The 12,531-nt window shown below is 44.0% G+C and overlaps 1 protein-coding gene across 1 annotated transcript in view; it reads left to right on the top strand.

The window, feature by feature from the left end:
• Positions 1-7,439: 7,439 nt before the first annotated feature.
• CBX8 (chromobox 8) overlaps positions 7,440-12,531 on the top strand; it is a 115,193-nt gene continuing 110,101 nt past the window's right edge. The window contains exon 1 of the mRNA XM_082272387.1: positions 7,440-7,702. Within this exon, the coding sequence (XP_082128513.1) occupies positions 7,634-7,702 (69 nt within the window). The 5' untranslated portion in view covers positions 7,440-7,633. The remainder of the gene's footprint in view (positions 7,703-12,531) is intronic.

Here is a 12,531-nt window from a genome sequence, read left to right as displayed (position 1 = left end):
GTGACTTCAATGCAAAACCACATCCCATTGCCTTCAATGCAAAATTGTGTCTGATTGACTTCAATGCAAAAACGTGTCCTATTAACTTCATTGCAGAATCGTGTCCCATTGACTTCAACGCAAAAATGCGTTCCATTGACTTCAATGCAAAAATGCCCCCTTTGGACTTCAATGCAAAACTGCGTCACATTGACTTTAGTGCAAAAACATGTCCTATTGACTTCAATGCAAAATCAGGTCCCGTTGACTTCAATGCAAAATTATTGCATTATTGCATTATTATTATTCACTTATTCATATGTTTGTGATTTTAGTGGCCATCAGGTATACATATACTCATTATCTTTGTTGTCCACCTGGCACTTGGTGCTCATTTATTGCAATCTAATATTATTTGGGTGAATTTCAATACTCACTCTAATACTATTGTGATTGGTGTATTGCACAATACCCACCATTAGTTTCACTAGCGCAACTTATTTTTATTTACTTCCATGCAAAATTGCATACCGCTGATTTCAATACAAAATTGCATCACATTGACTTCAGTGCAAAAATATGTCCTATTGACTTCAATGCAAAAAACATGTCCCATTGACTTCAATGCAAAATTGCGTCCCATTGACTTCAGTGCTAAATTGCGTCCCATTGACTTCAATGCAAAAACATGTCCCATTGATTTTAATGCACAAATGGCAGCCACATTAATTACAATTATTTATTTTTCTTTTTTTAAACTGTCCATTTTGGTTTTGGTTTTTGGCCATGTGCCTCCTGAATTTTTGGTTTTTGGCCATGTGCCTCCTGAATTTTTGGTTTTTGGCACCAGAATTTTCATTTCGGTGCACCACTATAAAAAAAACTGTAAATATATATATAAAATAAATAAAAATAATTTAAAACATGTAAGGCATCTTCTTACTCCTGTACACACCCCATTAAAAGAAAAAGTGCAGCGTAGGGCGAGACTGTCTGCAACATGAACTGCAACACATGAGGCATTATGCTGAGCATCAGGAGGAGAGCAATAATTCCAGGATCACCATTCATGGCTAACTCTAAACGGATGAGCCATGAAGTGTATAAAGTGCGGCCTATAGGGAATTTTGGTTACCATAGTTTTTGCGATTCCATAGGTGTGCATAATTTTAAGTCCCGGTTCACATTTGTGCGATGCGGGAACGGTGCGAATATACAGCGTGTTCCCGCATCGCATCGCATCTGCAGCACAGGCAGTTCACACTGCCATATGCGATACGCTGGGGGTGTCAATTCAGAGTTAACGACACCCCCAGATCAAATCGCATATCGCAGTGCGATCTGAAGGTTCGCACAGAATCGGATCGCACTAGTGTGAACCACCATGCGATCCGATTCTGCTGCGGACCAAAAAAAGGGTCCTGTGAATGTTCAGTGTGATTGCGGTGCGAATTCAGCCATACAAACTGTATGGCTGAATTTGCACCGCACAGAGATCGCATGTAATTCGGAGCGCACTGCTCCTAAAATGACATGCGATCTCTGTGATCGCATAAATGTGAACTGCCACTAAGTCTTGACATGTTGGGTATCTATTTACCCAGCACAAAATTATCTTTTATATTTTATAAAACAGTTGGGTATTATATTAAAGAGGTTGTAAACTCGTTTAAAATTTTTTTTTTTTTTTACAACCTGCAAGAGAAAGACATAATGAGCTAGTAAGCATCGCATACTAGCTCATTATGAAATACTTACCTAAGAACGAGCCCCCGCCGTGCCGCTCTCTTACCTGTATGACGAGCGACATGTTCAGTCGCCCGTCTTCCGGGATCGTGGCATCCGGCCATCTGATTGGCGTGCGCGGGAGCCGACGGTCACGGCACGGGGCTCTGAAGGAACGGCACGATCAGCCGTTCCTTCAGAGTGCATGCGCCAGTGACGTCACTGGCTGCATTAAAGGTAAATATCTCCTAAACGGTGCATGTTTAGGAGATATTTACAGTACCTATAGGTAAGACTTATCATAGGATCACCTATAGGTACAACTTCCTGAGGAGGGTTTACTTCCTCTTTAAGCTTGATTGCACTAACAGTAATTTTATTATATGTTTTCCTGAATATATGTACACTGCTTGAAAAAGTGAAAGGAATACTTTAACCACTTTAGGACCGGAGGATTTTCCTGCTTTACGTCCAGGCCACTTTTTGCAACTTGGCACTGTGCGACTTTAACTGACAATTGCGCGGTCATGCAACGCCGTACCTAAAGAAATTTACATCCTTTTTTCCAACAAACAGAGCTTCCTTTTGGTGGTATTTGATCAGCTCTGCGCTTTTCATTTTTTGCGATATTAATAAAAAAAGCGACAATTTTGAAAAAATAACAATATTTTTCTACTTTGACAGTTAAAAAATATCCAATATATTCAATTTTTGTCATATATTTAGGCCTTTTGACAAAAAAATTCTCAATGTGCGTATTTTTGACCGCTTTAAGACCGGAAGATTTTACCCCATTCCTGACCAGGCCATATTTTGCGATTCGGCAATGTGTTAATTTAACGGACAATTGAGCGGTTGTGCGACGCTGTACCCAAATTAAATTGATGTCCTTTTTTTTCCCACAAACAGAGCTTTCTTTTGGTGGTATTTGTATCACCTGTGCGATTTTTACTTTTTGCGCTATAAATAAAAAAAGAGCAACAATTTTGAAATAATAACAATATTTTTCACATTTTTTATATGAAATTCCCCCCAAAAAATGTAAAAATCTAATTTTTTTAACCTTTTAGGCCAATTTGTCTTCTGCTACATATGTTTGGTAAAAAAAATCGCAATAAGCGTATCTTGATTGGTTTGCGCAAAAGTTATCATACCTACTAACTACGGGAAAGATGTCATTTATGTCATTTTTATTTTTTTTTTATTTAACTAGTTAAGGCGGTGATCTGCAATTTTTTTTAGCCGGATTGCGACATTGCCGCGGACAAATCGGACCCTTGACTGACACTTTTGGGGGGACCAGTGACATTACTACAGTAATCAGTGCTATAAATATGCACTGTTACTGTAATAATGACACTGGCAGGGAAGGGGTTAACTTTATTGGTGATCAAGGGGTTAAATGTATGCCTCAGGCTTACTGACGTGTGTGGGGGAGGGGATTGTGTGACACTGACACAGATCGCAGGTTCAGCGATGCTGAATTCTGTAATCTCTCACTGTCTGTCACTTAGGAGATCCGCCCGCTTTGTTTATACAACGGGTGGATTTCCTCACTCGATCGCCGATGATCGGGGAAGAGCGGCAGTGATCACCGCCGCTCCTCCCCTGGCCTGACTCCTGCTGTGACTGAATACAGCGGGAGCGAGCCTTCGGCGCCGCCCACAAGGGGAGGAGTCCAGGTAAGTCTACGCCGCTGGATGGAATCGAGCCATTTTGCCGCAGTACCAGCTCAATTTGAGCGGTCGGCAAGTGGTTAAAAACACAGCAGATCTCAATGGGGAATATCATGGATATCTATACTGGTATGGACTGGGTAATGTGTTAGGATCTATACTGGTATGGACTGGGTAATGTGTTAGGATCTATACTGGTATGGACTGGGTAATGTGTTAGGATCTATACTGGTATGGCCTGGGTAATGTGTTAGGATCTATACGGATATGGACTGGGTAATGTGTTAGGATCTATACTGGTATGGACTGGGTAATGTGTTAGGATCTATACTGGTATGGACTGGGTAATGGGTTAGGATCTATACTGGTATGGACTGGGTAATGTGTTGGGATCTATACTGGTATGGACTGGGTAATGTGTTAGGATCTATACTGGTATGGACTGGGTAATGGGTTAGGATCTATACTGGTATGGTCTGGGTAATGTGTTAGGATCTATACTGGTATGGACTGGGTAATGTGTGAGGATCTATACTGGTATGGACTGGGTAATGTGTTAGGATCTATACTGGTATGGACTGGGTAATGTGTTAGGATCTATACTGGTATGGACTGGGTAATGTGTTAGGATCTATACTGGTATGGTCTGGGTAATGTGTTAGGATCTATACTGGTATGGACTGGGTAATGTGTTAGGATCTATACGGATATGGACTGGGTAATGTGTTAGGATCTATACTGGTATGGACTGGGTAATGTGTTAGGATCTATACTGGTATTGACTGGGTAATGTGTTAGGATCTATACGGATATGGACTGGGTAATGTGTTAGGATCTATACTGGTATGGACTGGGTAATGTGTTAGGATCTATACTGGTATGGACTGGGTAATGTGTTAGGATCTATACTGGTATGGACTGGGTAATGTGTTAGGATCTATACTGGTATGGACTGGGTAATGTGTTAGGATCTATACTGGTATGGACTGGGTAATGTGTTAGGATCTATACTGGTATGGACTGGGTAATGTTAGGATCTATACTGGTATGGACTGGGTAATGTGTTAGGATCTATACTGGTATGGACTGGGTAATGTGTTAGGATCTATACTGGTATGGTCTGGGTAATGTGTTAGGATCTATACTGGTATGGACTGGGTAATGTTAGGATCTATACTGGTATGGACTGGGTAATGTGTTAGGATCTATACTGATATGGACTGGGTAATGTGTTAGGATCTATACTGGTATGGACTGGGTAATGTGTTAGGATCGATACTGGTATGGACTGGGTAATGTGTTAGGAAGGAAAGGATGCCACATCGTTTGATGGAAATGAAAATGATCAACCTACAGAGGGCTGAATTATAAGACACCCCGAAATTCAAAGTGAAAAAATGATGCAGCAGGCTAGTCCAATTTGCTGAAATTTCATTGCAGCAACTCAAAATGGTACTCAGTAGTTTGTATGGCCCCCACATGTTTGTATGCATGGCTGACAACATTGGGGCATGCTCCTAATGAGATGACGGATGGTGTCCTGGGGTATTTCCTCCCAGATCTGGACCAGGGCATCACTGAGCTCCTGAACAGACTGAGGTGCAACCTGGCGGCGTCAGATGGACCAAAACATAATGTCCCAGAGGTGTTCTATTGGATTTAGGTCAGGCAAACGTGGAGGCCATTCAATGGTATCAATTCCTTCATCCTCCAGGAACTGGCTGTATACTCTCACCACATGGGGCTGGGCATTGTGGTACACCAGGAGGAACCCAGGACCTACTGCACCAGCGTAGGGACTGACAATGGGTCCAAGGATTTCATCCCAATACAGAATGGCAGTCAGGATGGCATTGTGTAGCCTGTAGTGGTCTGTGTGTCTCTCCATGGATATACCTCCCCAGACCATCACTGACCCACCACCAAACCAGTCATGCTGAATGATATTACAGGCAGCATAACGTTCTCCACTGCTTCTCCAGACCCTTTCATGTCTGTCACATGTGCTCAGACTGAATCTGCTCTCATCTGTGGAAAGCACAGGGCGCCAGTGGTGGACCTGCCAATTCTGGTGTTCAATGGCAAATTCCAATCGAGCTCCACAATGCTGGGCAGTGAGCACAGGGACCATTAGAGGACATCGGGCCCTCAGGCCACCCTCATGAAGTCTGTTTCTGATTGTTTGGTCAGAGACATTCACATCAGTGGTCTGCTGGAGATCATTTTGTAGGGCTCTGCCAGTGCTCATCCTGTTCCTCCTTCCACAATGGAGCAGATATCAGTCCTGCTGATTGGTTAACTTCTTCCCATCCGCGCTATAGCCGAAGTACGGCTGCAGCGTGGACTCACATTTCCGGGAGGCCGTCTTTAAACGGCCTCCCAGAGACAGGCTCCCCACGCGCTCCCGCGAGCGCACATCGGGGAAAATCTGTGTTGGCCGTGTCTCTTGGGCACAGCCAATCACAGATCGTGGTAAAGGGCCAATCACAGCGGCCATTCACCACGTGATCGGACCGTCCAATGAGAGATGATCTCATATGTAAACATATGAGATCATCTCTCATTGCCAGCGCTCCTTCCTCACACAGAGACTGCAGTGTGAGGAAGGAGGAGAGCCGATCAGCTGTCGGGGACAAAGAAAAATGTAATCAGGGCACTGATCACCAGTGCCCTGATTACACAAGGTACACTAAACACAGTAACTGCCCACCATCAATGCCCACAGTGCCCGCCATCAGTGCCCACAATCAGTGCCCATAGTGCTGCCAGTCAGTGCTCATCAGTGCCGCCCATCAGTGCTCATCAGTGCCACCCGTCAGTGTCAATCAGTGCCACCTGCCAGTGCCCATCAGTGTCGCCTATCAGTGCCCATCAGTGCCACCCATCAGTGCCCAGCAGTGCCACCTCTCAGTGCCCAGCAGTACCACCTCTCAGTGCCCAGCAGTGCCGCCTATCAGTGCTCATCAGTGCCGCCTATCAGTGCTGCTTATCAGTGCTCATCAGTGCGGCATATTAGTACCTCCTCATCAGTGCCACCTCATCAGTGCCCATAAGTGCCACCCCATCAGTGCCCATCAGTGCCGCCTCATCAGCGCACATCAGTGAAGGAGAAAAATTTATTTATTTTCAAAATTTACTCGCAGAAAATAAGAAAAACTTTTTTTTTTTCAAAATTTTCTGTCTTTTTTCTTTTTTTTGTAAAAAATAAAAAACCCAGAGGTGATTAAATACCACCAAAAGAAAGCTCTATTTGTGTGAAAAAAATGATAAAATTTTTATATGGGTACAGTGTAGCATGACCGCGCAATTGTCATTCAAAGCGTGAGAGCGCTGAAAGCTGAAAATTGGCCTGGATGGGAAGGGGGTGTAAGTGCACAGAAGGCAAGTGGTTAAGGACCTTCTCTCCTAGAGTAACTGCCTGTCTCCTGGAATCTCCTCCATGTTCCTGAGACTGTGCTGGGAGACACAGCAAACCTTCTGACAATGGCACGTATGGATGCATTGATATACATTGGACTGCCTGTGTAACCTCTATGGGGTCCAGGTATCCCCTCATGCTACCGGTAGTGACACTGACCCTAACCAAATGCAAAACTAGTGAAATACAGTCAGAAAAGATGAGTAGGGAAAGAAATGTCAGTGGCCTCCACCTGTAAAACCATTCCTGTTTTGGAGGTCATCTCATTGTTGCCCATCTAGTGCACCTGTTGTTAATTTCCTTAACACCAAAGCAGCTGAAACTGATTAACAACCCCCTCTGCTACTTAACTGACCAGATCAATATCCCAGGAGTTTAATTGATTTGATGCTATATATACTCTGATTAAAACATGTTCCTGTAATTTTTGTTGAGCAGTGCTTTGATAAATAACTCATTTTGTTCTCCAGGGTCTCTGCTTCTGGGAGATATATATGTGTGAGGGGTTTGCAGGGATTTCTAGGAAGAAGTAGTTAATGATATGAGCGATGTACAGAGCGGTGTTAGCAGATGACGTCAATCAGTCAGCCCTCTCAGCTGGAGCTGTCACTTGTATTGACATAGCAGCGGCGGCCGTGACGTCAGCTGTACGGTAGTGCTCGGAGCGGCTGGTGACGTAGAGCCGTGACTCATTACCCTCAATGACAGGCCGGGGGCGGAGACGTCATGCGGCCAATCCGATGGCTGTACATTCCATCCTTTCACATTAGAAACCACGCTAGCAACAGGTGGTGACGTCACGGGGAGCGCGCTGCGCGGCCCCGCGGTGCTGAGCATGGAGCTTTCTGCGGTCGGCGAGCGAGTATTTGCGGCAGAATCGCTGCTAAAAAGACGTATACGGAAGGTGGGTGCACGGCGCGTTTGTCGGGACCCCGAGTAGGCCCCAATCCTCGGCCTGGCCTGATCTCTATAGCCGAGCGCAGGCAGGGGGCGCTGGGGAGCTAGGCAGGAGACAGACCTGTTCTCTGCTCATCTGACAGGCTGGCCTGCTGTGTGAGGGAAGGTGTATGTCAGCAGGACTCAGGTGTACGGACAGCTGGAGGAGGGGAGGGAGGCCGAGAGAGAGACCACCTATATATACTGTGTACTACTACCCCCAATATATACTGTGTATGAGGAGAGGTGTACTACTACCCCCTATATATACTGTGTATGGGGAGAGGTGTACTACTACCCCCAATATATACTGTCTATGGGGAGAGGTGTACCACTACCCCCTATATATACTGTGTATGGGGAGAGGTGTACTACTACCCCCTATATATACTGTGTATGGGGAGAGGTGTACTACTACCCCCAATATATACTGTCTATGGGGAGAGGTGTACTACTACCCCCAATATATACTGTGTATGAGGAGAGGTGTACTACTACCCCCAATATATACTGTGTATGAGGAGAGGTGTACTACTACCCCCAATATATACTGTGTATGAGGAGAGGTGTACTACTACCCCCAATATATACTGTGTATGAGGAGAGGTGTACTACTACCCCCAATATATACTGTGTATGAGGAGAGGTGTACTACTACCCCCAATATATACTGTGTATGAGGAGAGGTGTACTACTACCCCCAATATATACTGTGTATGGGGAGAGGTGTACTACTACCCCCAATATATACTGTGTATGAGGAGAGGTGTATTACTACCCCCAATATATACTGTGTATGGGGAGAGGTGTACTACTACCCCCTATATATACTGTGTATGGGGAGAGGTGTACTACTACCCCCAATATATACTGTCTATGGGGAGAGGTGTACTACTACCCCCAATATATACTGTGTATGAGGAGAGGTGTACTACTACCCCCAATATATACTGTGTACGAGGAGAGGTGTACTACTACCCCCAATATATACTGTGTATGGGGAGAGGTGTACTACTACCCCCAATATATACTGTGTATGAGGAGAGGTGTACTACTACCCCCAATATATACTGTGTATGAGGAGAGGTGTACTACTACCCCCAATATATACTGTGTATGAGGAGAGGTGTACTACTACCCCCAATATATACTGTGTATGGGGAGAGGTGTACTACTACCCCCTATATATACTGTGTATGGGGAGAGGTGTACTACTACCCCCTATATATACTGTGTATGGGGAGAGGTGTACTACTACCCCCAATATATACTGTCTATGGGGAGAGGTGTACTACTACCCCCAATATATACTGTGTATGAGGAGAGGTGTACTACTACCCCCAATATATACTGTGTATGAGGAGAGGTGTACTACTACCCCCAATATATACTGTGTATGGGGAGAGGTGTACTACTACCCCCAATATATACTGTGTATGAGGAGAGGTGTACTACTACCCCCAATATATACTGTGTATGGGGAGAGGTGTACTACTACCCCCAATATATACTGTGTATGGGGAGAGGTGTACTACTACCCCCAATATATACTGTGTATGGGGAGAGGTGTACTACTACCCCCAATATATACTGTGTATGGGGAGAGGTGTACTACTACCCCCAATATATACTGTGTATGGGGAGAGGTGTACTACTACCCCCAATATATACTGTGTATGGGGAGAGGTGTACTACTACCCCCAATATATACTGTGTATGAGGAGAGGTGTACTACTACCCCCAATATATACTGTGTATGAGGAGAGGTGTACTACTACCCCCAATATATACTGTGTATGGGGAGAGGTGTACTACTACCCCCAATATATACTGTGTATGGGGAGAGGTGTACTACTACCCCCAATATATACTGTGTATGGGGAGAGGTGTACTACTACCCCCAATATATACTGTCTATGGGGAGAGGTGTACTACTACCCCCAATATATACTGTCTATGGGGAGAGGTGTACTACTACCCCCAATATATACTGTGTATGAGGAGAGGTGTACTACTACCCCCAATATATACTGTGTATGGGGAGAGGTGTACTACTACCCCCAATATATACTGTGTATGAGGAGAGGTGTACTACTACCCCCAATATATACTGTGTATGAGGAGAGGTGTACTACTACCCCCAATATATACTGTGTATGAGGAGAGGTGTACTACTACCCCCAATATATACTGTGTATGGGGAGAGGTGTACTACTACCCCCAATATATACTGTGTATGGGGAGAGGTGTACTACTACCCCCAATATATACTGTGTATGGGGAGAGGTGTACTACTACCCCCAATATATACTGTGTATGAGGAGAGGTGTACTACTACCCCCAATATATACTGTGTATGGGGAGAGGTGTACTACTACCCCCAATATATACTGTGTATGAGGAGAGGTGTACTACTACCCCCAATATATACTGTGTATGAGGAGAGGTGTACTACTACCCCCAATATATACTGTGTATGGGGAGAGGTGTACTACTACCCCCAATATATACTGTGTATGGGGAGAGGTGTACTACTACCCCCAATATATACTGTGTATGGGGAGAGGTGTACTACTACCCCCAATATATACTGTGTATGGGGAGAGGTGTACTACTACCCCCAATATAGACTGTGTATGGGGAGAGGTGTACTACTACCCCCAATATAGACTGTGTATGGGGAGAGGTGTACTACTACCCCCAATATAGACTGTGTATGGGGAGAGGTGTACTACTACCCCCAATATAGACTGTGTATGGGGGAGAGGTGTACTACTACCCCCAATATAGACTGTGTATGGGGGAGAGGTGTACTACTACCCCCAATATAGACTGTGTATGGGGGAGAGGTGTACTACTACCCCCAATATATACTGTGTATGGGGAGAGGTGTACTACTACCCCCAATATATACTGTGTATGGGGGAGAGGTGTACTACTACCCCCAATATATACTGTGTATGGGGGAGAGGTGTACTACTACCCCCAATATATACTGTGTATGGGGGAGAGGTGTACTACTACCCCCAATATATACTGTGTATGGGGGAGAGGTGTACTACTACCCCCAATATATACTGTGTATGGGGGAGAGGTGTAATACTACTACCCCCAATATATACTGTGTATGGGGGAGAGGTGTAATACTACTACCCCCAATATATACTGTGTATGGGGAGAGGTGTACTACTACCCCCAATATATACTGTGTATGGGGAGAGGTGTAATACTACTACCCCCAATATATACTGTGTATGGGGAGAGGTGTAATACTACTACCCCCAATATATACTGTGTATGGGGAGAGGTGTAATACTACTACCCCCAATATATACTGTGTATGGGGAGAGGTGTACTACTACCCCCAATATATACTGTGTATGGGGAGAGGTGTACTACTACCCCCAATATAGACTGTGTATGGGGAGAGGTGTACTACTACTACCCCCAATATAGACTGTGTATGGGGAGAGGTGTACTACTACCCCCCAATATATACTGTGTATGGGGAGAGGTGTACTACTACCCCCAATATAGACTGTGTATGGGGAGAGGTGTAGTACTACTACCCCCACTATATACTGTGTATGGGGAGAGGTGTACTACTACCCCCAATATATACTGTATATATATATATAGGGGCAATAAATACCTTCTATAACTGCGTATGTATGTGGAGAAGTGTACTACTACCACCAACACATCTCCTACTGTGTGTATGGGGGGGGGGGGGAGTGTACTACCACTACTACACCTCATATCAATGTGTATGCTGCTACTACTACACCTATTATTACTGTGTAAGAAAAATGATTACTATGTGTGTATCATGGGAGCTTTAATATGCCTGTTATTACCATATATAGAGAGCTGTACCCTATACTACTACTTCTACTGTACCTTTTTTTTTTTTTTTTTTTTTTTATTATTACTTTGCAAGACTTTTTGTTTCTGTTCCAGGATACGTATATATGTATGAGCAAGCTATACCCGATTCTACTACTATATGTGTATAGGGAGAAGTGTACCTTATACTTTATTCCTACTGTGTGTATGGTGAAAGCTGCACCTATACTACTACACTTTATTATTATTATGCAGGAAGTTTTGTTGCTGTATGGGGAGACCTGTACCCACTACTACTACACCTATTATTACTGTTTATGTATGGAGAAAGCTGTGCCCTATACTACCAATACTATGATATCTTTTATTAATTACAATAAATATTACTGCTTGTAATGGGTGTACTTGTACCATATACTGTACTACTAATACACCTGTTATTACAGATATGTATGGGGAGACTACTGATAGTATATCTGTTCTTGTATGTGGAGAGCTATGCCATATACTACTACTACTACTCTCATTAACAAACCTATATTACTCTGTGTGTATGGAGAGAGCATAACCATAAACTACCACTAATATCACTATTAGTACTGTATGTATAGGCAGAGCTGTATCCTACACTATTACCAGCTATATACACTTCAATATTTGTAATGTTGTACAAGAAATCTTACTGTGTGTACAATGAAAGGTGGATATACCTATAATAATTGTGGAAGAAATATTTAATACTGTATGCATGGGAAGAGGCATACCCCCCCCCCCCCCCCATACTATACTACTACCATTTACCAATTAAGGACTGACCCACGTACAAGTAAGGGCAGGGTGGCCCTTAAGCGCAAAATCGCATATCTTGAGGTGATTTTGTTGATGGGCTTTAGGGGGCGCATGTGCCGCGCTTCCGCTGTGATTGGACACAGCAGGAGCCAATCAGTGGGT

Source organism: Pelophylax lessonae (assembly GCF_965119305.1).
Source record: "Pelophylax lessonae genome assembly, chromosome: 11".
Taxonomy (NCBI): Eukaryota; Metazoa; Chordata; class Amphibia; order Anura; family Ranidae; genus Pelophylax; species Pelophylax lessonae.
Note: the sequence above shows the minus strand (reverse complement) of the source record. Positions and strands in the feature narration are given on the sequence as shown.